The 22,021-nt window shown below is 45.9% G+C and overlaps 2 protein-coding genes across 2 annotated transcripts; one reads left to right on the top strand and one right to left on the bottom strand.

Moving 5' to 3' along the window:
- Positions 1-192: 192 nt before the first annotated feature.
- Positions 193-8,245, top strand: LOC105909854 (mucin-19). The gene is made up of 10 exons (XM_031567158.2): positions 193-4,182; positions 4,633-5,545; positions 5,664-5,773; positions 5,901-5,965; positions 6,088-6,290; positions 6,403-6,568; positions 6,888-7,055; positions 7,224-7,291; positions 7,446-7,582; positions 7,865-8,245. The coding sequence occupies exons 1-10, from the start codon at positions 193-195 to the stop codon at positions 7,904-7,906; spliced, it is 5,862 nt and encodes a 1,953-aa protein (XP_031423018.2). The 3' UTR covers positions 7,907-8,245.
- A 2,738-nt stretch (positions 8,246-10,983) lies between these two features.
- errfi1a (ERBB receptor feedback inhibitor 1a) lies at positions 10,984-19,847 on the bottom strand. Its single transcript, XM_012838574.3, has 4 exons — positions 19,645-19,847; positions 15,557-15,757; positions 15,124-15,194; positions 10,984-14,543 (listed from the first exon to the last, which is right to left on the bottom strand). The coding sequence occupies exons 2-4, from the start codon at positions 15,706-15,708 to the stop codon at positions 13,306-13,308; spliced, it is 1,461 nt and encodes a 486-aa protein (XP_012694028.2). The 5' UTR covers positions 15,709-15,757; positions 19,645-19,847; the 3' UTR covers positions 10,984-13,305.
- Between the last annotated feature and the right edge of the window lie 2,174 nt (positions 19,848-22,021).

The following is a 22,021-nucleotide window of genomic DNA, read 5'->3' as shown; positions in this document are numbered from 1 at the left end:
CCTTTTCCATCCTACATCAATACATTTTCCACTGAGGACAAAAAAGAAAGATTAGAATCAGTGACAACAAAGATATTTTTTTCAAATACAACTTTCAAACAAAATTTAGTTTTCCAAACTCAGTCAACAAACATTTCATCTGCCACGAACACGACTGACAAGACAACTGCGACCATTGCTTTGGCTGCCACCATGGGGACCACCAGCGTTTCATCTGCGGTAGCAACGACTGGACGCACCTCAGCCCAAGTCACAAAGACGTCAGAGGCAACCACAGTCCAACTGAGCAGTTCATCACGATCAAGCCCTGAGGTTCCCAGCTCTGCTTCGGCTTCCACTACTGGGGGCACCAGTGTTTCATCTGCGGCAACAACGACAGGACGCAAATCAGCCCAAGTCACAAAGAGATCAGAGGCAACCACAGTCCAACAGAGCAGTTCATCCCCATCAAGCCCTGAGGTTACCAGCTCTGCTTCAGCTTCTACTACTGGGGGCACCAGCTTTTCATCTGCGGCAGCAACAACTGGACGCACCTCAGCCCAAGTCACAGAGACGTCAGAGGCAACTACAGTTCAACAGAGCAGTTCATCACCATCAAGCCCTGAGGTTACCAGCTCGGTGCCGGTCAGCACTCAGAGGTCTGGCTCGCCCTCCACCCTGATGACAACTGGCCCGCGAGAGACCACCTCTTCCCCAGTCGCCACGCAGACGACTGGCAAGGCAACTGCAACAACAGGTTTCGTCTCCACAAGTTCAACTTCACAGGTGACCACTGCTTCGGCAGAATCCACGGCGTCCACCAGTGTTGAATCTGTGGCAGCAATAACTGGACGCACCTCAGCCCAAGTCACAGAGACGTCAGTGGCAACCACAGTTCAACTGAACAGTTCATCACCATCAAGCCCTGAGGTTACCAGCTCTGCTTCGGCTTCCACTACTGGGGGCACCAGTGTTTCATCTGCGGCAACAACGACTGGACGCACCTCAGCCCAAGTCACAAAGACGTCAGAGGCAACCACAGTCCAACTGAGCAGTTCATCACCATCAAGCCCTGAGGTTACCAACTCTGCTTCTACTACTGGGGGGACCAGCTTTTCATCTGCGGCAGCAACGACTGGACGCACCTCAGCCCAAGTCACAGAGACGTCAGAGGCAACCACAGTCCAACTGAGCAGTTCATCACCATCAAGCCCTGAGGTTCCCAGCTCTGTTTCGGCTTCCACCACTGGGGGCACCAGTGTTTCATCTGCGGAAACAACGACTGGACGCACCTCAGCCCAAGTCACAAAGACGTCAGAGGCAACCACAGTCCAACTGAGCAGTTCATCACCATCAAGCCCTGAGGTTACCAGCTCTGCTTCAGCTTCTACTACTGGGGGCACCAGCTTTTCATCTGCGGCAGCAACAACTGGACGCACCTCAGCCCAAGTCACAGAGACGTCAGAGGCAACCACAGTTCAACAGAGCAGTTCATCACCATCAAGCCCTGAGGTTACCAGCTCGGTGCCGGTCAGCACTCAGAGCTCCGGCTCGCCCTCCACCCTGATGACAACTGGCCAGCGAGAGACCACCTCTTCCCCAGTCCCCACACAGACGACTGGCAAGGCAACTGCAACAACAGCTTTCGTCTCCACAAGTTCAACATCACAGGTGACCACTTCTTCATCTGCAACCAGGGCGTCCACCAGTGTTGAATCTGCGGCAGCAATAACTGGACGCACCTCAGCCCAAGTCACAGAGACGTCAGAGGCAACCACAGTCCAACTAAGCAGTTCATCACCATCAAGCCCTGAGGTTACCAGCTCTGCTTCAGCTTCTACTACTGGGGGCACCAGCTTTTCATCTGCGGCAGCAACAACTGGACGCACCTCGGCCCAAGTCACAGAGACGTCAGAGGCAACCACAGTTCAACAGAGCAGTTCATCACCATCAAGCCCTGAGGTTACCAGCTCGGTGCCGGTCAGCACTCAGAGCTCCGGCTCGCCCTCCACCCTGATGACAACTGGCCCGCGAGAGACCACCTCTTCCCCAGTCGCCACGCAGACGACTGGCAAGGCAACTGCAACAACAGGTTTCGTCTCCACAAGTTCAACTTCACAGGTGACCACTGCTTCGGCAGAGTCCACGGCGTCCACAGGTGTTTCATCTGCGGCAGCAATAACTGGACGCACCTCAGCCCAAGTCACAGAGACGTCAGAGTCTTCCACAGTCCAACTGAGTAGTTCATCACCATCAAGCCCTGAGGTTCCCAGCTCTGCTTCAGCTTCTACTACTGGGGGCACCAGCGTTTCATCTGCGGCAGGAACGACTGGACGCACCTCAGCCCAAGTCACAGAGACGTCAGAGGCAACCACAGTCCAACTGAACAGTTCATCACCATCAAGCCCTGAGGTTACCAGCTCTGCTTCTGCTTCTACTACTGGGGGAACCAGCTTTTCATCTGCGGCAGCAATGACTGGGCGCACCTCAGCCCAAGTCACAGAGACGTCAGAGGCAACCACAGTCCAACAGAGCAGTTCATCCCCATCAAGTCCTGAGGTTACCAGCTCTGCTTCGGCTTCCACCACTGGGGGCACCGGCGTTACATCTGTGGCAGCAACGACTGGACGCACCTCAGCCCAAGTCACAGAGACGTCAGAGGCAACCACAGTTCAACAGAGCAGTTCATCACCATCAAGCCCTGAGGTTACCAGCTCGGTGCCGGTCAGCACTCAGACCTCTGGCTCGCCCTCCACCCTGATGACAACTGGCCCGCGAGAGACCACCTCTTCCCCAGTCGCCACTCAGACGACTGGCAAGGCAACTACAACAACAGGTTTCGTCTCCACAAGTTCAACTTCACAGGTGACCACTTCTTACTCTGCATCCACGGCGTCCACCAGTGTTGAATCTGCGGCAGCAATGACTGGGCACACCTCAGCCCAAGTCACAAAGACGTCAGAGGCAACCACAGTCCAACTGAGCAGTTCATCACCATCAAGCCCTGAGGTTACCAGCTCTGCTTCAGCTTCTACTACTGGGGGCACCAGCTTTTCATCTGCGGCAGCAACAACTGGACGCACCTCAGCCCAAGTCACAGAGACGTCAGAGGCAACCACTGTTCAACAGAGCAGTTCATCACCATCAAGCCCTGAGGTTACCAGCTCGGTGCCGGTCAGCACTCAGAGCTCTGGCTCGCCCTCCACCCTGATGACAACTGGCCCGCGAGAGACCACCTCTTCCCCAGTCGCCACTCAGACGACTGGCAAGGCAACTGCAACAACAGGTTTCGTCTCCACAAGTTCAACTTCACAGGTGACCACTTCTTCATCTGCATCCACGGCGTCCACCAGTGTTGAATCTGCGGCAGCAATAACTGGACGCACCTCAGCCCAAGTCACAGAGACGTCAGTGGCAACCACAGTCCAACTGAGCAGTTCATCACCATCAAGCCCTGAGGTTACCAGCTCTGCTTCAGCTTCTACTACTGGGGGCACCAGCTTTTCATCTGCGGCAGCAACAACTGGACGCACCTCAGCCCAAGTCACAGAGATGTCAGAGGCAACCACAGTTCAACAGAGCAGTTCATCACCATCAAGCCCTGAGGTTACCAGCTCGGTGCCGGTCAGCACTCAGAGCTCTGGCTCGCCCTCCACCCTGATGACAACTGGCCCGCGAGAGACCACCTCTTCCCCAGTTGCCACGCAGACGACTGGCAAGGCAACTGCAACAACAGGTTTCGTCTCCACAAGTTCAACTTCACAGGTGACCACTTCTTCATCTGCATCCACGGCGTCCACCAGTGTTGAATCTGCGGCAGCAATAACTGGACCCACCTCAGCCCAAGTCACAGAGACGTCAGTGGCAACCACAGTTCAACTGAGCAGTTCATCACCATCAAGCCCTGAGGTTACCAACTCTGCATCTGCTTCTACTACTGGGGGGACCAGCTTTTCATCTGCGGCAGCAACAACTGGACGCACCTCAGCCCAACTCACAGAGACGTCAGAGGCTTCCACAGTCCAACTGAGCAGTTCATCACCATCAAGCCATGAGGTTCCCATCTCTGCTTCGGCTTCCACTACTGGGGGCACCAGTGTTTCATCTGCGGAAACAACGACTGGACGCACCTCAGCCCAAGTCACAAAGACGTCAGAGGCAACCACAGTCCAACTGAGCAGTTCATCACCATCAAGCCCTGAGGTTACCAGCTCGGTGCCGGTCAGCACTCAGAGCTCTGGCTCGCCCTCCACCCTGATGACAACTGGCCCGCGAGAGACCACCTCTTCCCCAGTCGCCACTCAGACGACTGCCAAGGCAACTGCAACAACAGGTTTCGTCTCCACAAGTTCAACTTCACAGGTGACCACTTCTTCATCTGCATCCACGGCGTCCACCAGTGTTGAATCTGCAGCAGCAATAACTGGACGCACCTCAGCCCAAGTCACAAAGAAGTCAGAGGCAACCACAGTCCAACTGAGCAGTTCATCACCATCAAGCCCTGAGGTTCCCAGCTCTGCTTCTGCTTCTACTACTGGGGGCACCAGTGTTTCATCTGCGGCAACAACGACTGGACGCACCTCAGCCCAAGTCACAGAGACGTCAGAGGCTTCCACAGTCCAACTGAGCAGTTCATCACCATCAAGCCCTGAGGTTACCAGCTCTGCTTCAGCTTCTACTACTGGGGGCACCAGCTTTTCATCTGCGGCAGCAACAACTGGACGCACCTCAGCCCAAGTCACAGAGACGTCAGAGGCTTCCACAGTCCAACTGAGCAGTTCATCACCATCAAGCCCTGAGGTTACCAGCTCTGCTTCAGCTTCTACTACTGGGGGCACCAGCTTTTCATCTGCGGCAGCAACAACTGGACGCACCTCAGCCCAAGTCACAGAGACGTCAGAGGCAACCACAGTTCAACAGAGCAGTTCATCACCATCAAGCCCTGAGGTTACCAGCTCGGTGCCGGTCAGCACTCAGACCTCTGGCTCGCCCTTCACCCTGATGACAACTGGCCCGCGAGAGACCACCTCTTCCCCAGTCGCCACGCAGACGACTGTTAAGGCAACTGCAACAACAGGTTTCGTCTCCACAAGTTCAACTTCACAGGTGACCACTGCTTCGGCAGAGTCCACGGCGTCCACAGGTGTTTCATCCGTATCATCAATAACTGGACGCACCTCAGCCCAAGTCACAGAGACGTCAGAGGCCACCACAGTCCAAATGAACAGTTCATCAACATCAAGCCCTGAGGTGCCCAGCTCGGCATCTATTCAGCCATCGTTTTCCAGTTCTGCAACTACTTCCACTGGACAGACCTCCACACAGGCTGCAGAAGTTTCCACTCAAAGTATAACCCCAAGAACTTCACCACCTCAAAGTGCATCTGTCACCTTAACCTCTCCTACATCGGCAACAACTCCTTCATGTCAAGAGGAGGATTGTCAGTGTAATGGTGCACCCTGTTCTTACAATGCCACACTGGGAAGATGCCAGTGTGACTGCAATGAAAATCTCACTTATGGAAACTTTTGTCAGTATGGTTTCAATGAAACCAGTGTTATTTTAGGTGAGTGCTGCTGCCAAACTTTTAATGATCCAAATGCTAATCTAAAAAACATTGTGCGATTTTGTTATTAAAAATGCAATTAATTTTGGCATTATTTCATCCTTTTTTATTTACATAGATAATGATGCCATTCCCCCCCGGAAGGCAAACATCATGCTGAGAATAATGAGGGAGTTTAATTTGACAGCCTCAGAAATAGAGGCCCTTGAGGACATCCTGGAAGAAGAGGTGTGCATTCTTACACTGTCACTGTATTAGACATTACACCAGATGTTCATGGCCAATGTATACAGATACAGTTATTTATGACAATGTGATTTCATGTCATTAATTGTTTTTTTGTTTCTTGTTTAAGCTCACACCTCTTTTCAGACAAGCTGATCCTCTGAGTTTCAAGGACTTCAGAATCTTAAGCTTAAGGTGGGCTGTTATTCCTAATGTCAAATTTAAGCTCTGAAACTCACATGCTCAGATGTAAATCCTCTATTGTATTACGATGTTTTTTCACTGATTTGCCCATTTCATTTCATCTTTGAATCCAGGAGAGGGAGTATTATTGCAGAAGGTGTGGCACAATACAACTATCACAACAGTGAATCGCAAGTAAACTTCCTTAATAACCAGTTGGAACCCATACTACAAAGTATCGTAACTGAACCAGGAGCTTTCAAAAACCTGAGTGAAGCTCTTAAAAATGTGGACATTGAAGATCCAAGAATCACAATGGCAGACATTGTAATAAAGAGTAAGTGAATCAAAAAAGACCTTTTGACAAGTAACTGCTTTATGAATCTGTGCATTCAGTCATGTATAGACTATACTGTATATTTAACAGTTAAATTCCCTTTCCATTGTAGACCTCACTGATCTGAAGCCATACATCACCTGCAGCCTCCGTTTTGGCAACTACTCACCAGAGATCTCCGATGGACGCTGGATGTGTTTGGGACCTTGTCTCACGAATCCCAATTACTGTAATCGACATGGAGACTGTTTAAATGAAAACAGCGGACCAGTTTGCCAGTAAGACACTAAGTTCTTGGTGGTGGTAGGGTGGGGGTCAGGGTTGGTGGGTGTATATGTGTACCTGGTATGTGTAAAGATATTGATTATTAGGTTTATAAAATAAAAGACCAGAAATTATGCATTTTTTGGGGGAAATACTGTCATTACTGTAAAAGATTGGTACGTTTCAGATTCAGAATGAGAGCCTAGAATGAGAGTTTTTTTCCCCCACATATTTAAAATTTCACTGAAAATACAAAAGCTTTGGGCATTTCAGGGAGCCTAGGACACTGAAGATGTCTGACCAAGCGTACTCTTCCCATGTGCACACTGCTAGGTGTTATGAGTCCTTCCTGGAGACGTATTACGGGCCACAGTGTGAGTTCTACCGCAGGGGAGCCGGGTTCTATGCCGTTCTCTTCGGGAGCCTGTCAGCAGTCCTTCTCCTGCTCATCATCATTGTCATAGTGGCTGTGGTTCTACACAGAGGCCGAGGCAGATCATGGTATGTTTGGGCTCAGATTCGAGGCCAGCACTCTTTTATTTATTTATCATAATGGCTACATTCCCATAACAGTAAATACAGTATTGATATTCAACATATCCTAAACATACTCAACCATGAAATAAGAGAATGACACATTTTGACTGTAAAACTGTTTGTGCACCAAAGGTTTACAGACAAGAGACTCACAAGTTTTGAATCCTTCGATGAAGACTCCTTTGATTTTTCAAGTAGAGGTCTGTAGTTTCCTCTCTATGCTTGTATTTATGACCTTTACAATGATTCATCCTAAGAATTACATCTGCGAAAATTGGCCTAATTTTGTTTTATCATTAGTTGTGTACATATGTGTACATTTATGCATTTGTGTGTGTGTGTGTGTTTTTACAGGACATTTTAGAAATTTGGTCCGACTTCCAGGAAGACAAGCCGGAGTGTACAGTATTGACAGCAACATGTCTGTGTCAGATGAAACCAGTCCAGGAATATTTAGACCACAGTTAGATATGGTTGATACAGCACACAGAGTAAGTCTTCGGATACTGGTGCAGTTACTTTCCTCTGCTTAAAAATGTATTCTGTGGCATACGTATATTAGATCTATTGCCACCATCACCACTTAAAATTACACACACGTGTCTGTCTATGTGTGTGTGTTTGTGTGTGTGTGTGTGTGTGTGTGTGTGTGTGTGTGTATGTATATGTTTGCTTGTGGTTGGCTGGATGTATGGATGGATTCGTAGAAATATAGACAGACAGACATACACTACTAGTACAACTAATATTTGTTTGTCTCATATTGCTTCCAGATGAGGATAAAACGACCAGAAGTGATATCAACTATGAATTAAACCTCCAAAAGCCAGCAAGGACATAAAGATCTTTGCCTGAAGCATTTCTGCCTAAGAAACCCCTCTTTCACTTTCATACTATTCTTATTGTTGTTGTTGTTGTTGCAATTGTTAAAAAGGAAAAGTTAATTTTTTTAAATATTTTTAACAATAAATGTTTGTAAAAACCACTGAAAACACATTTACAAAACCACTCTATTACCACAAGATACACAATTGTACACCAATTACACAACGGAAGCCTGAACTCAAAATGCATGATGCTGGTTGCTGGCATGTTTTTTTCTCCTGTTTTCGGTAAATTATAGTATGAGAACAAACTTGTTCACAGTCACTCAAGCTGTCTCTTGTCGTGTTACTCTTTATGCATGTTGATTCATTTCAGAGAAACAATGACGCACCAACACAGTTGTAGGATCAAGTCAGATTGGAACATAGCTGTAGCCAAGCTTCACATTTCGCCGCTAGGGGGAACTAACGGAATATTTTTTCCAGACACATTGGCAGTTGTGATAAACTGCACTCTCAGATAAGCCTAACTACATTCACAGGAGAATGGCTTTCTTTCAAAATCAAGATCTAAGCTGTAGGCATATAGCTGCGCTTCTTCAAACATATTTCACATCAAAGGAAACCATTCATTTTAAACTTATTTAGTGATGACCGAATTAGCACGTTGCCATTCCAGAACGACAGTAGCATTTTCAGATATGACAAGGCCGTAGCGAGTGATAGATGTTTGACAGCGCTGCCCTTCCTTTGGGCTCATGACTGAGTGGATATGACTTTGCCGTAGAGGAAAGGGGATGCACGCACACCAGCTAGTTAGGCTGCTCAGTGTGTGGAGAACACTTTATGGCCTTGCCTCACGGACACAACAGCATGGCCTTTGGGGTAAATCATATGTCTGTGCTGCGCATGTTATGCTCAAAGAAGTAGCGAGAGCAGTACATCGGCGTCAACTGTACAGTGTTTCACCGACTGTGCATTTAGTATTTCACACAAACAGACACAGACACACATATACACATACACACACAGGCACACAGAACATACAACCACAGTGCAGGTTAATGTCATTTTGCAACAAAGAAAATGGGTTATTCAATGGGCTGTCATTTCTCCGAATTCAATGAAGAGTCATAATTGAAACGTTGTGTAAGGCTATGTATCTCACACACAAAAAAATCCTTCTTGGAAACTAGACTGTTTATGTTTGGCTCACCTTGGAAATGGCACTTTTCTTGGTGTTCTAAATGCCTTTCTTTGTCTTTGTTTTTTCGTTTGTGTATCTAGTTGGGTCCAACAGGTTGAAAGACATTTGTGTAGATTTCTATCAAATAATTATTACCACTGATTTAATGCATGCATATTTATTAATTCATATACAAATGAACACTCACACTTATTCCAAGATCACACACAGAACATTGCGTGTGTGTTTCCAGCTCGAGTCAGTCACGTCCCCGCCTGCATAAGGCCCTGCTGGCTGTGCAGGTTGTCTGATTTGTACACACAAACACTTTTGAAGTCAAGCCTTCCGCCATGATACTTTAAATCTGGGTGTTTATCTTATAATCCACCGTCTGGTTGATAAACCTTTTGCTTTGATCAAGTTCTGTAACAAAGCGAAGGGAAGGAGCAAAAGGGAGATCAAACGCCAGATTTTATCCCTGGTAATGACCAGCTTCCAGGTCTAGTGCTCAGCTCCTTTTCAGGTCTGTGTTGGTGGTTACCCCACATCATTGTTCTCTATCAAAAGAGATGTGATCTCTGAGTCCGCTCCAGTGTTTCTGGAGCTCAACTGGTAGAACAAGATGCTAACAACAACAAGGTAATGGATTTAGCTGTATGGTAGCACACACACTGATGAACTACATAATATCTTACTTGGACTGTAAGTCACCTCCAATAAAAGTATCTGCTGAATTAATACACTCAAATTTACCAAATATACGTATAGATTACATACATTATATGGCCATCCCACCTCTGTACATTGTAGTAGGCCTATGCTCCAAAGAGTCTGGCTATGACAAAGAACTCTTAGCAAATAAAAACTGAGCAAGTCAAGTGTATACACGTGTATAGAAATAGAAAAGCCTTTATTGTCATTGTATTCGCATACAACGGAATTTGGAATTTAGAGTGTATGCATACATGTGATTTGTCCTTTTTTATAAAACAACAGCAGCAGCTTTCTGCATGTGTGTAGTTGTGTGTTGCGTTTGTCATTTACTATTCTTCAAACCATCGGAGCAGACAGGCTTTGGTCATAGTTCCCATGGCTGCGGCCACCGTTGTCAGGCAGCAGGTCACCTGAGCAGCTTGTCACACATGGGTTCACAGAGGAGCAACTATTTACTGTCTCTAGCTGTGATTTGATTCTGGGGACATTTCTGTTTAATATATTTGGAGATGGGTGAGGGACAGCATATTTACGTACCTCCTTGGTCATTTATATATTTTAACAGTTTGATGGGAGTCTTATGAAAGGAGACTAAAGGAGATAAGAGAGTTATAGTTCCCAAGAGTAATATGAGAGACATTTGGTAAATCTCACTCTCTCTCTCTCACCTCAACAACGGATCCAAAAAAAACAAAACCCTAAAATCTGTTTCATGTATGCACATCCCAAAAAATCCGACAACTCGCACCGCACAGAGAGAAAAACAAAAAACCTGAGATACCAGATACCTGTCCCCTTTCCAGGACAGACGAGGCCCCTGATTGTAAACGGTTCTGGAACAGATCCGGCCCACACCCATGCTGATCCGGGCCGGTTCTCTGCCGGGTCCACCTCAGAACCATTACCGCCATTCGGAGGGTTGGGTGAGGAAATGAAGCTGAAGCAGCATACTTCAGTAAATAGGAAATTAAGGTGGTAATGGATACTTGTCTGCTGGTGCAACACCCTCACCTGTCCCTTGGACCCAGGCCAATAGCAATGGAGCAGAGCGAGGGCGTGGGCAGTGACAGAACAGGCAAAACAGCAATATTTCTGTGTTTTTCAGAATATGGTGCATCTCTTTCAGAAGGCAAGAAAAACAACAACAACAACAACAGAAGACCAAATCTGATCATCATGAATGATACATAAATAGGTATTTTATTTTTTTCCTCATTTAAAGACTACACTGTACACAGTACTAAATTCATCATGGATAGTAGAATTATGTTAAATACTTTACATTCACACATGCGTGCGTGCACACACACACACAAACATTAAAACATACTGTAATCTCAGTGCATTTTTCTTAGTATTACCACAGTAGAGAATGTCTATAATTCTTGAACTTGCCTTCATTTCATTCAGGTAAGACATGGAAAAAAGCAAAGGCTAAATAACACAATGAGCAATGTAAACATTGTTTAACATGAAAATAAAAAAACAGCATCAGTAAAGTTAGACTTTCTTCTCTTTGCAAGGTGAAAAACCTTATTTACTTTTTGACCTGATCCGACCATGTTGCTTTTTTTTTGCGTTTCACTTTGATGCACTTGCTACATTTACCACATCATAATGACGTCTTTTTAATAACATATAACTATGAAATACACCTTCCGTCACTCGCTGCCAGCAGCGTACGAGTCTAAGCCCACACCCACGGCAGTCATGTCAGACAGGAATGCATGTGCAGAACAGGAAAGACTGTTGTGTATGTGTGGGTTAGTGTTTGTGAGTCTGTCTGTCAGAGTACATGTCTGTATGAGTGCGTGTGTGGGTGTGAGTGTCTGTGCATATGTGTGTGTGTGTGTGTGTGTATGTGTGTGTGTATATGTGTGTGTGTGTGTGTGTGTGTATATATATGTGTGTGTGTGTGTGTGTGTGTGTGCGTGTATAAGTGTCAGGTGAGCCTAACGCATCCGAGTCACACAAAGCCACTGTTCAGATCTCAACATTTGACTGCATTGTTACATTCAGGAAAATAACCATAGTGACAGGAATTATATCAATAATAGCAACCATCTGTTGAAGGATTCACAGAATGGCATCAAGACAAATGTACTTGACTTCTGAATTGTCTGAGAGTTTAAAAAAAAACATGAGAACATATTTCAAGAAGGCTGGTTCATTTTTGATGTTATTATTAGCTGCTTGGTGGTTTATCTGTAACCATATTCATAAACTTGCTACGATGAGGATGTGTGGTCTAAAGCAATAAAGGAGAGGATTATGGGAGGTAGTATGACAGGCAAGATCATTCCATATTTCTATTCACAGCTTGACTGAAAACAGGGGCCTTTTACTTAATCAGCCATTACAAATACAAGCCACATTCACAAGTTTGAAATAAATTGTCTTTTGTGCAACACCAACTACCTTAACATGTACAGAATGCTAAAGTTTAGACAAATTACACCTGACATACAGTATATTATATTTCTAAGTCTGTATTAAGAATGTAAATGGGCATAATGTAGCATAGCTTAATGTATATAGAACATACTATATACTATAGCTATACGTTTTATCTAACTGCCAACAGGTTGTCCTTTCATGCACCAGAAACAATATACAGTACACAGAGGTAATACGCAAGTGTGACAAGATATTCCTCCTTGTAGCATGCACGTAGATATTTAGTGATACTACTGGCTCAAGATGTACATTTTACATGAGACACACACACACACACACACACACACACACACACCATCATCCACACACACACACATCGTTTTGACAAGTTTTGTAGAAAAGAGAAACTAACGAGCAATCTGCTTTTCCTTGCCTGCACCGAATTGCAGGAATTAGGGTGGGGTTCAAGCTGGACGATCCTTCATAAATGCCTTCAACTCTTCAAAGGTCTTTTACTTAGACTTCATTCATTCAGCAAGTGATTACTAATGTTTTACGGATCCTTTGTACTCTTGATTCTCAAAGATACAAAGAAATGCCTTGTTCTCCAAGACGCTGAAGCAACATCCTCAGAGGAACACAACATGTGACTTCAAAATAAGTCATTCTGGTTAGCAAAGCCCAAACACTGACACTGAGGTGTGAGACCAGCTCGCACCAAACAACTGCACCACAGGATTGGCAAGAAGCACTAACATGAAATCACGAATAATATCAAAAATAATCCATCTGATACATACATAATGGATAAGACTGATCTCATCCACAGTCCAGAATGCACAGGGATACTGCACACATCCACGCCACGTTTGCCTTCCTATTGAGAGTTCTTCCAACACGTATACAACAACAGCAACACATCTTCCCAGTAACTGCAATTGGTATGTTACTTACCCTAATGTTATAAATACTAGGGTAAAACTAACCATAGCAACTGCATCGAAGCAGCGGTGAAATGTCTTTAAGGTCCTCAGGCAATATACACCAAGCTATGCTTTTGCATACACCAGTCAGAACGTCGTGTGTCCTGGTGTCACACAAAGTCGATGGGCGCCCTCCGCTTACTCTGGCCTTCCCCGTCTGGCCTCGAGACCTCCTCCTCCTCCTCCTCGTCTCGGCCGGCTGGGGAGTCGGTCAGAAACTTCTTCAGTTTGTCCAGGTAGGCGGGCCTCTGGGGGAGCAGGAAGTAGTGTGTGTTGCTGGCCTTGTGGCCGTTCTCCATGACGGGCAGGATGCAGGGCGAGCCCTCGCTGTTCTGACGCTGCAGGCCACGGCTCACGTACTTTGGGTCGGGAGCAAAGCTCTGCGTTGGCGGCATGATGCCATGGAGGTATGTGGGGAGGGATTTGGGGCTGGGGGTTCGGGCGCCGGTGCTCGTGCTGGACAGAGGTTCTCGTGGCGGAACCTTCGGGGGCCGGTCCTCGTCACTGTACACCCCCGAGGAGACCTCGGCAGACCAGCGGCGGTAGTCGGCGGTTTTGGCAGGCCGGGGCGGGATTGGCGCTCGGGGAGGTATCTCAGGTTTGTCCATGTCCTGGCCGTTGTTGGTGTTCCGGTGGTGACAGGACACGCGCAACGACGTGGGCTTATTGAAGGAGCCAGCGGGCCCTGAGTGAGAGCGACGCAGCTTACGGGTGCGATCCTGTGGCTGTTGGTGATGATGTTGATGCTGATCCTGTGGCTGTTGGTGATGATGATGTGGATGCTGATCCTGTGGCTGTTGGTGATGATGATGTGGATGCTGATGTTGAGTCTGATGCTGCTGTTCAGGTACATCCTTGTCTTGCCGCCTCTGCTGGTGTTGGTGTTGGTGCTGGTGCTGCGACTGTGACTGTGGCTGAGGTTGCCTCTGTTGGACTGATGGTCCTTCGTGGTACGCATAGTTAATCATCCCACGACCCCTGAAACTCCTCCGGCTGGGCGTGCCATAGCGGAAGGCCGAGGGTTTGGCATACGGCTCGGGCACAAGGCTACAGCTGTCATCGACGAAGAACCCCACCTCGCTGTCCATAGCCTGGTCCGATGAGGACAAGTCCACTGAGCCAGGCAGAGGAGGCAGGGGCTTGGCAACGCGGCTGGGCGTGTGCGGTGGACTGACGCGGTCGCAGACCGACAGGCGTTGGAAGGAGGGCACTACCTGGTCATCCTCCACAGGGCTGGGTGTGAGGGGTTCGCTGCTGGAGGACAAGGTGAGCTGCGAGGGCCGGGACTTCTTCGGGTGCAGCCTCTGAACTGCCGGACTGTTCCGGGACAGGAGCAGTGATCGCGATTCTGGTTGAGATAAAAAAAATTATTAATTTAAAGCAAAAGCAGTATTATACAATATAAATGTCAAACAACATGTTAGTGCAGTTTTGTTTTAACAGCTGAACTTAGCAAACAGGTTCAAATCGCAGAAAGTACATTGATAAAAACATGTGTTTGCGCAACTGGAGGTCTTTACTGTTAAAAGGATCTGTTAAAGAGATTTAAATGTAAATCATTTCAATTGAGAATCAAAGAAGTCACGGCTAGCAGGAGAGAAAAGTCACTTTGCTAAGGGTCAGTGACCACGCCTTGTTCTCTGGTGGGCTAAAGACTAACCTCCCACTGTTTTGCAAAACATTCCCCAAGCTAAAATTAGCGCTGCTCAGAAGCCAAGTCTCTGCCTGACAGATCACACAGAACCCTATGAAAATTTCCCTTGAGGATGATCAAGTAGCGGCGGGGATATATCACATGACATCTATATATCCCCCAGTATACCTCCGAGTCATAAAGACCGAATAATACAATTCAAAATACAGTATTTCTCTCGTGCTATAATCCAAATCCAAAGACAGAGAGAGTGTCAGAGACGTTGGCTACTCACTGTCTACAGATGACGAGGGGACCTGCTGTTGTGACTGTAGCTTGTAATCCCCGTCAAAGCTGAAATAATGACTGAAAATGGACATACAGATTAACTAGTGTCCAACATCTTCCGTATGGCCTGACATAGTTTATCCTAAGGCAACGCTAATACAGTGTTTTTTTAGTGATTATTTTACAGGAATGCAGACAGGAGAATTTTGCTAAATCATTTCACAGACATTAACTACTGAGGACAAAATAGTAATTTTACTTTTACTTTTTTACTTTTATTTTTGTAAAATTCTCCTTCTCTTTTCAGTGATGCTATGATGCTTCAGTATGACTGACACGCACACACACGCACACGCACACGCACACGCACACGCACACGCACACGCACACACACGCACACAAACACAAACACACAAACGCCGAGTCTGCATGGCACTCACTTGTCAAAATCATGAGGGTGATTCCAGGAAGGCTTGGTTCCGGCCATGCTGTGACAATGGCTGCCCCGCAGGAAGAGCGCTTGCGAGGGTAAACAGACTTCCTGGGCAGTCAAGCCTGCAGTGGACATACTCCAGCTGCAATCGGGTCGCATCAAAGCCAGGAAACGGTTGGGTTCGCCAAGCTGGCAGCCACAAATGTACCTGCAAAACAGCCACAGGGCAGAAGAGGCATGAATGGCCTGACAATGAAACAGCAATGATTACTGGTCTCTGTTACTTTTCTCGGCGTGCATGAGTGGTCCGATCCATGTATTTTCCCTAGAAGCTTCTAGTCCAGTGAGCAGAGGAAGTAAGCTGACCATGGAGATGGACATACACCCGGGTTCAAAGTTACTTTTATCAGTCAATTAAAGGCATAAATAGTCCACAGAATCACTTGTTTTCAACCCAGCACCATCAAAAGACAGAGTGGATGTGTGCAGACTGCACATCAAGTGAATAAATGTGCCAGGGCCATAATATCCAACACCAAAGTAGTCCCTCCATCTTTCTTTTCTTCTTAGTTAATAACAAAACACTAATGAAAGGTTTTAAAGTCAGCTTTTTTCGGGCTGAATTTGACTTATTACTTTAAAAGAGAAGAGCACTGGGCAATTTCCTGACATGTTCCACAGGCTGTGGATTGACAAACGTTCCCTCTGACGTGACGTAATGACATTTGTGCCCCCACAAGATATGGGCACAAAACAGCTCAGAGGAAAATCAATACACACTGTAGGCTGCCATAACCACCACACATGCGGGGGAAAATGTAGGTTATGTAAAGAAAACTCAGCCACACATTATGACATTGTTTTTCTTGAGTGATCTCAAGGTGCACCGTGTACTTAAGCATGTAATAAATAATCCGGTGTACCTTTCATGTAAATAAACATTATTACAACAACTAACCTTATCACTAAATCTTGTGCTGGCCTCAACCCCCTCTTGTAACAACATGTACTAGTGTAGAAAGTACATTGTGTTTATCGATTAAGTGTACACTGATTCAGTACATTGTCCCTAGGGACAGTTAATATGCAATTTTGTACAACAACAGTACAACACACTGAAGAGAAAAATTTCAACATTACTTGGATGGATGCTAATTATTATTATCTTCTATCTGACCATTCAGTGATTTTACAATATTTAGGCACCCTGTGAAGTGTTCACCCTGGTTCACACCACCTGTGAAGTGTTCACCCTAGGTTCACACCACCTGTGAAGTGTTCACCCTAGGTTCACACCACCTGTGCAGATTTCCATGGACTACTACTTTAAAAAAAATAAAAAATTCTTGTAAATCCTCTCCTAAATACATTCAGTAGCAGTTCATTAGTATTACGGCATCTACTCATTGGTTCAAATCACATTTGTAATACAGAACCTTTACAGGTCTCTCAGCTATGACAATACCTGCCCCCAAGAAGCTGTATACTCCATACTGTTTATCTGGTGTCATGAAGCTGTATACTTCATACTGTTTATCTGGTGTCATGCGGGAAGGATTACAGTCTTCAGTGTCAAATTTGCTCTGCACTTCTCAGCTTCTCTGAGCATTTGCATACGTTCTGGAAACTCGACCCCGATGTGGTAACAATATAGAATGCAAATACATACGAGGAACATCAGATAACGTCTTCTCAAGGCTAAGTAAGACGGGCCATTTTGGTAACAAGAGAACTGAATGATGGTGCAAGCGCCTCCATCACACAAACGCACAACCCCCACCACCCCTGCTGCAGTTCTGAGTCAACCAGATTGATCTCATCATGACACACACTTGGCCGCCTCCTTCACACAAGCCTTTGACAAGATATAGTCAGAGCTTGCGAAAGCAGCGTTTCATTCTGAAGTAGGCAAACTGAAGTTGCAAAAAAAAAAAAAAAGCCAATCTGTTTGGGAATGAACTTTCGACTGGCTTAAATGTTTTCAACCTGTTAGTGGACACAGGTTATTTCTGAAGGGTGGGCATGGTCTTAGTGTGGGAAATGCTTTCGCAGGGATGCACAAAGTCTAGTCAAGGGGTTAACGCCACAAGACGCATTATTACTGCCTGAGAGTTACTCTATGCTGAATTCTTCCACATGAGATCTAAGAACAAAAGCAGGTTTGCTCTGTTATGCAAGCACAGTCACTTAAAACTAAGTGCCCCACAGAAACGTCCATTGGGTTAACTGACCGAGTTGACAGACTAGCTTATATGAATGTAAACGGTTGATTTTTGTTTTGAAATGCATAAACAAACTAAAAGAAGCTTTTACAGTATATCAAATTATCCTGTTTGAGGCACCTTTCCACAGTCATGTCAACTTGCACATCTCTGCAGTTTGCAATCACACAGCCTGCCTGATGGTAGATCTGGGGGCAACTATGAACATGCACATCTTCAGTATTTGTCAGGTTATACATTTTAAGTAATTTCTATTTAAAATATTCTGCTGACAGATAATATTAATGGTTAAGCAAATTAGAATGCCAGCTACCTTAGTAGGTGATTTCCTTTCTGCAACATGTTCACTGGGGAATCATCCTAAGCTTTTACACTGTTGTTCTCAGTAGAGTAAGAAACATATAGCCAACAGAAAGACTCATTCAAACAATTCCTCGACCTTATTTATTGTTTGGGATGCTAAAGTTATGACCACACTGACGTATCATGCAGGTTAAACAACAAAAGTGCAAAAACATTGCGATCTTAAAACCATGACGGACTGACAGATTTAAAAAAAAAAAAAACGGTCTGTCCATTTCAGTTTTAGCTTTAGCTCTCGGACTTTCAGAGGGACATACAAACCAACCACAAAGTCGCTAACAAGTGAGAGGAAACGCGTGTCATCCAGGCATGTTTCATGACCTCGCAAACAGAGCTTCCTATGAGTTGGGTATGTCCTTAGAGCTCCAAACTCTGGACAGCCTTAGAGCTGGGGGCAGGGGAGAGTGCCGCGGAGGGTTGCAAAGGGGTGCAACGTGATCCGCGATAATGAATCCCATGAGACTGGCGCTTCCTCTAGCAACAGGTGCAAAAAGGAACCGTATTGGCGGCGCTCTAGCGCTTTCTCTGTGCGTTCGAGGGAGACCCTATAGCGAAACGGCGCAAATTTCAATTACATGTTGTCCATACTTGAAGGTTAAGGTAAAGGCTTGTTAGTTGGAATCAGGGGAGAGTGCAAGTCACCATCCCACTAATGTAAAGAACGCAACTTGTCAGGCTATGTGTTGCACAGTGTTCAAACTACTCAATAAGCTTCGTTACTATGCCTTGAATAGAGTTAATTGAGGTTACTGAAGACATTGACAGAAACAATCTGGACACCAACATGATCTTCAACTCAAAATGGCCAGAATAAAAGTTTTACCACACGGCGTTCACACCCCGGTCTTGACACATTTACAGTGGTTTCCGAGCAACCATACCCGCTCTACCTGTGCGGCAAGCACCAAGCACACACACACCCCCTAAATCGGGACGAACAGTGCAGGAGCTTCCGCAAAGTCGCTATGAGTCATTCTAAGGTAACACATGTAATTTAACTGCCTATTAGCCTATTAGTCTGATGAAACACGAACCCCTTATTTCTTCACAATATGTAGAACTGCTTCCTCATCAGTGCTTCGTCTACTCTGAGACTGTGACAGCAGTCATACGGGCGTAATGGACAGTTCATGAGCAGTAAACCTCACCACGTTTTAATGCTTTAAATACATATTTGATCATTGCACAACCCAAGAACAAGAGGAGAAGTAATATATGCCCAACTTTAGATAGAAGTCCAAACCTAGGCTACGTCTGGTGGTTTTTTCGTCTTGTTGCGAACAGGACTGTATAAATAATTCAATGTAGTGTAGACCTATCTCTCATCAGACGTCCAAACCCGTCACAGACACTGATAACATCGTACTCGCTGCTGTCGTCATCAATACACACAGAGCCAACACACCCGCTCACTCGCACGCACGCCCGCACCCATTCGCGGGCGCTCGTCGCGCACACCAACATACAAAAGACTCAATAATAACTTTACAAATCACAGTTTGATGCTCACCTTAGTAATCTCGGAGTTTTCAATAAGCGCACACTATTTCCAAGTTATGTGCAGACTTGCATGCTGTGGTTTCGTCTTTAACTGGTGAAATACTGTGTCTACAGGCTTCAGTTAGATCTCTGGTTACAACACTGAGATAAGCTAATGCATTCATTACTATGCGGCGCTACTTGGAGAGACTCGTTAACAACGCCGTCTCTGTGTGCAATGCTCTTTTTAAGCCCCTGGCTCCGCCCAAAACTCTGCTTAAAGACACCGTACACTTTTTTTCAGGCAGAACCACAGTCTCACACCGATCATTCAGTGTAATGTTGTCTTGTGTTTTTCCACGTATTTTGTTACTGGCACATTTGGTAACAAATCCTATTTCCTCTGAAGTCTTTTTGCATCCCATATCTATGACAAATTAGGTTTTCATTGCGCAACACACAATAGTAGGCTAACTGTTCAAATCTCATCTATCCTGAACACTGTTTGATTATTATATATATATTTTCATACAAAATCATCTGTTCCTATTTTCACTGTCCACTCTACATTATGAAGACTTATGTAGTGCCACCAGTAGAAAATACGGCTAACGCCTCTGCCAAGTCAGAAATGTGTTTACAGATTCTGCATGGTGTGGGTGAACCTGCCTGTCTAAACAGAGAGATGGGCCCTGGAGGGTCAGTTGATGTGTGTGAGTGTGTGTGTGTGTGTGTGTGGAGGACAGATAAAGAAGGCAGGAACAGTCCGTCTATTTATCGCCCTTGTATATTTCTCAGGTTGGCTCGACGGAGACCATATTATCGGCCATGTGTTTATCAGATATGTGTGTGGGCAATGTAGCTGTTTACCTGAGATCACTCCTAGGTTGCTGTGCCACACACACACACACCACACACACGCACACACACACACACACACACACACACACACACACACACACACACACACACACACACACACACACACACACACACACACACACACACACACACACACACACACACACACACATTTCATACACATCTCAGGCACACTGGACAGGATGTGTGTGTGCTCTGTTGTGCTGTCGTGCATTGCCTCTAAGCACACGCCTAAGCAGAGGGCAGTGAAAACATTGGCAAGACGTCAGAAACAACACTTTCACATTGTGTCTGAGTCTGAAAAGTGAGCTGTTTGATCAAGGGATTTATATATACATTTGTCTCTTTGTACAAGTAGATTTGAGCGGTTAGTGAAGTCTTTCAGGTAGATACAATACCAGTGAGGTAAATGCTGAAACGGTTGCAGGTGTGAAAAAGGTGTAGAGTTCAAATAATTCCTGAAAGAAGTAACCCCTGAAATAAACTCTATGAGACAAATAGTGTCTTTACTCCCCACATTAAGATTGTTCGTACCGATCGTTGTATTTTAGCTGACTACCCTCTTTGCAAAAGGTGTTCTTACATTTCATTTTAGAGGCAGGTTGTTTTGAAGATTAATCTTTTTCAGCGTTGCACAAAGATAGAGACAATGCCGGCAAAGAAACACTGGAGCGCTAAACAAACAGAGGTTGAAGCAAGAGGCATGTAGAGAGAACAAAATGTACTTGTGTGTGTTACAGTTAGCAAATCCTCTGTTGCTGGCCTTGGCCCCCGAACCTAACAAGCTTATCATTAGATATTTGGCCATGGATGGGCCAGGCTCGTACTAATCCCCTTTCATAATTTCAAGCACATTCTTCACATTCCACCCCGCCAGTTGTGGCCAGCCCGGGAATGGTGGGCTCTGTGGGAACGAACATTCCAGATGGACCTGTAGGTGAAATGTGTGTGTGTATGCATGCATTGTGTATGCATTTTGCACAACACCTCTGCTGTTCTTGTTAGACACAGATATAATACTAGGTTTAAAAACAAAAACAAATCAGCTGACATGAATACTCGCTATATGGGTGGCTAGTATAGGGTTGCACAGCATATGAAAAAATCCAGTACACAGTCGACCTGGTGGCCATTAGTAAGACTAGTTTGGAGACTTGTGTGTCTAATCGCTCCTTAACGCTTATTAGATGACCTGGTGCATTTACAACGTGCTTGAGCAGAGAGCGTGAATGGTCGGTCCGAGCAGAGATTGCCTAGTGCCGATAGGAAACCCGGCCATGAACTTTCATCCCCTGCACACGTTCCCTCCCTCCCTTCCTCCCTCCTCTTCCCCTTTTTTTTCCTTGTCTCCCGCCTACAGCCCGCACCGCACAGCTGACGTGATGTCACCACAGGCAGGAAGTGCCTTATAAAGGCAGGCAGACGGCAGGCATTCTGAATGGAAGGGCCGGGGCAGGCAGCCCAGGCTGGGACACCACCTGCCTGAAATAGTGAAGCGACCACAAAACGCAGCACTGACAGGGAAC

The sequence above is a fragment of the Clupea harengus genome, chromosome 5 (assembly GCF_900700415.2).
Source record: "Clupea harengus chromosome 5, Ch_v2.0.2, whole genome shotgun sequence".
Classification (NCBI taxonomy): Eukaryota; Metazoa; Chordata; class Actinopteri; order Clupeiformes; family Clupeidae; genus Clupea; species Clupea harengus.
This window is presented reverse-complemented; position numbering and strand designations above follow the sequence as displayed.

Coding starts and splice junctions, on each gene's coding strand:
- LOC105909854 (XM_031567158.2), top strand. CDS start 193: ATGGGGACCACCAGCGTTTCATCTGCGGTAGCAACGACTGGACGCACC. Junction 4,183..4,632: donor CATCACCATCAAGCCCTGAG/GTTACCAGCTCG, acceptor TCAAGCCCTGAG/GTTACCAGCTCTGCTTCAGC. Junction 7,583..7,864: donor TGGTTGATACAGCACACAGA/GTAAGTCTTCGG, acceptor TATTGCTTCCAG/ATGAGGATAAAACGACCAGA.
- errfi1a (XM_012838574.3), bottom strand. CDS start 15,708: ATGCGACCCGATTGCAGCTGGAGTATGTCCACTGCAGGCTTGACTGCC. Junction 15,195..15,556: donor CACCCTCATGATTTTGACAA/GTGAGTGCCATG, acceptor GTCCATTTTCAG/TCATTATTTCAGCTTTGACG. Junction 14,544..15,123: donor CCCCTCGTCATCTGTAGACA/GTGAGTAGCCAA, acceptor TATCTCAACCAG/AATCGCGATCACTGCTCCTG.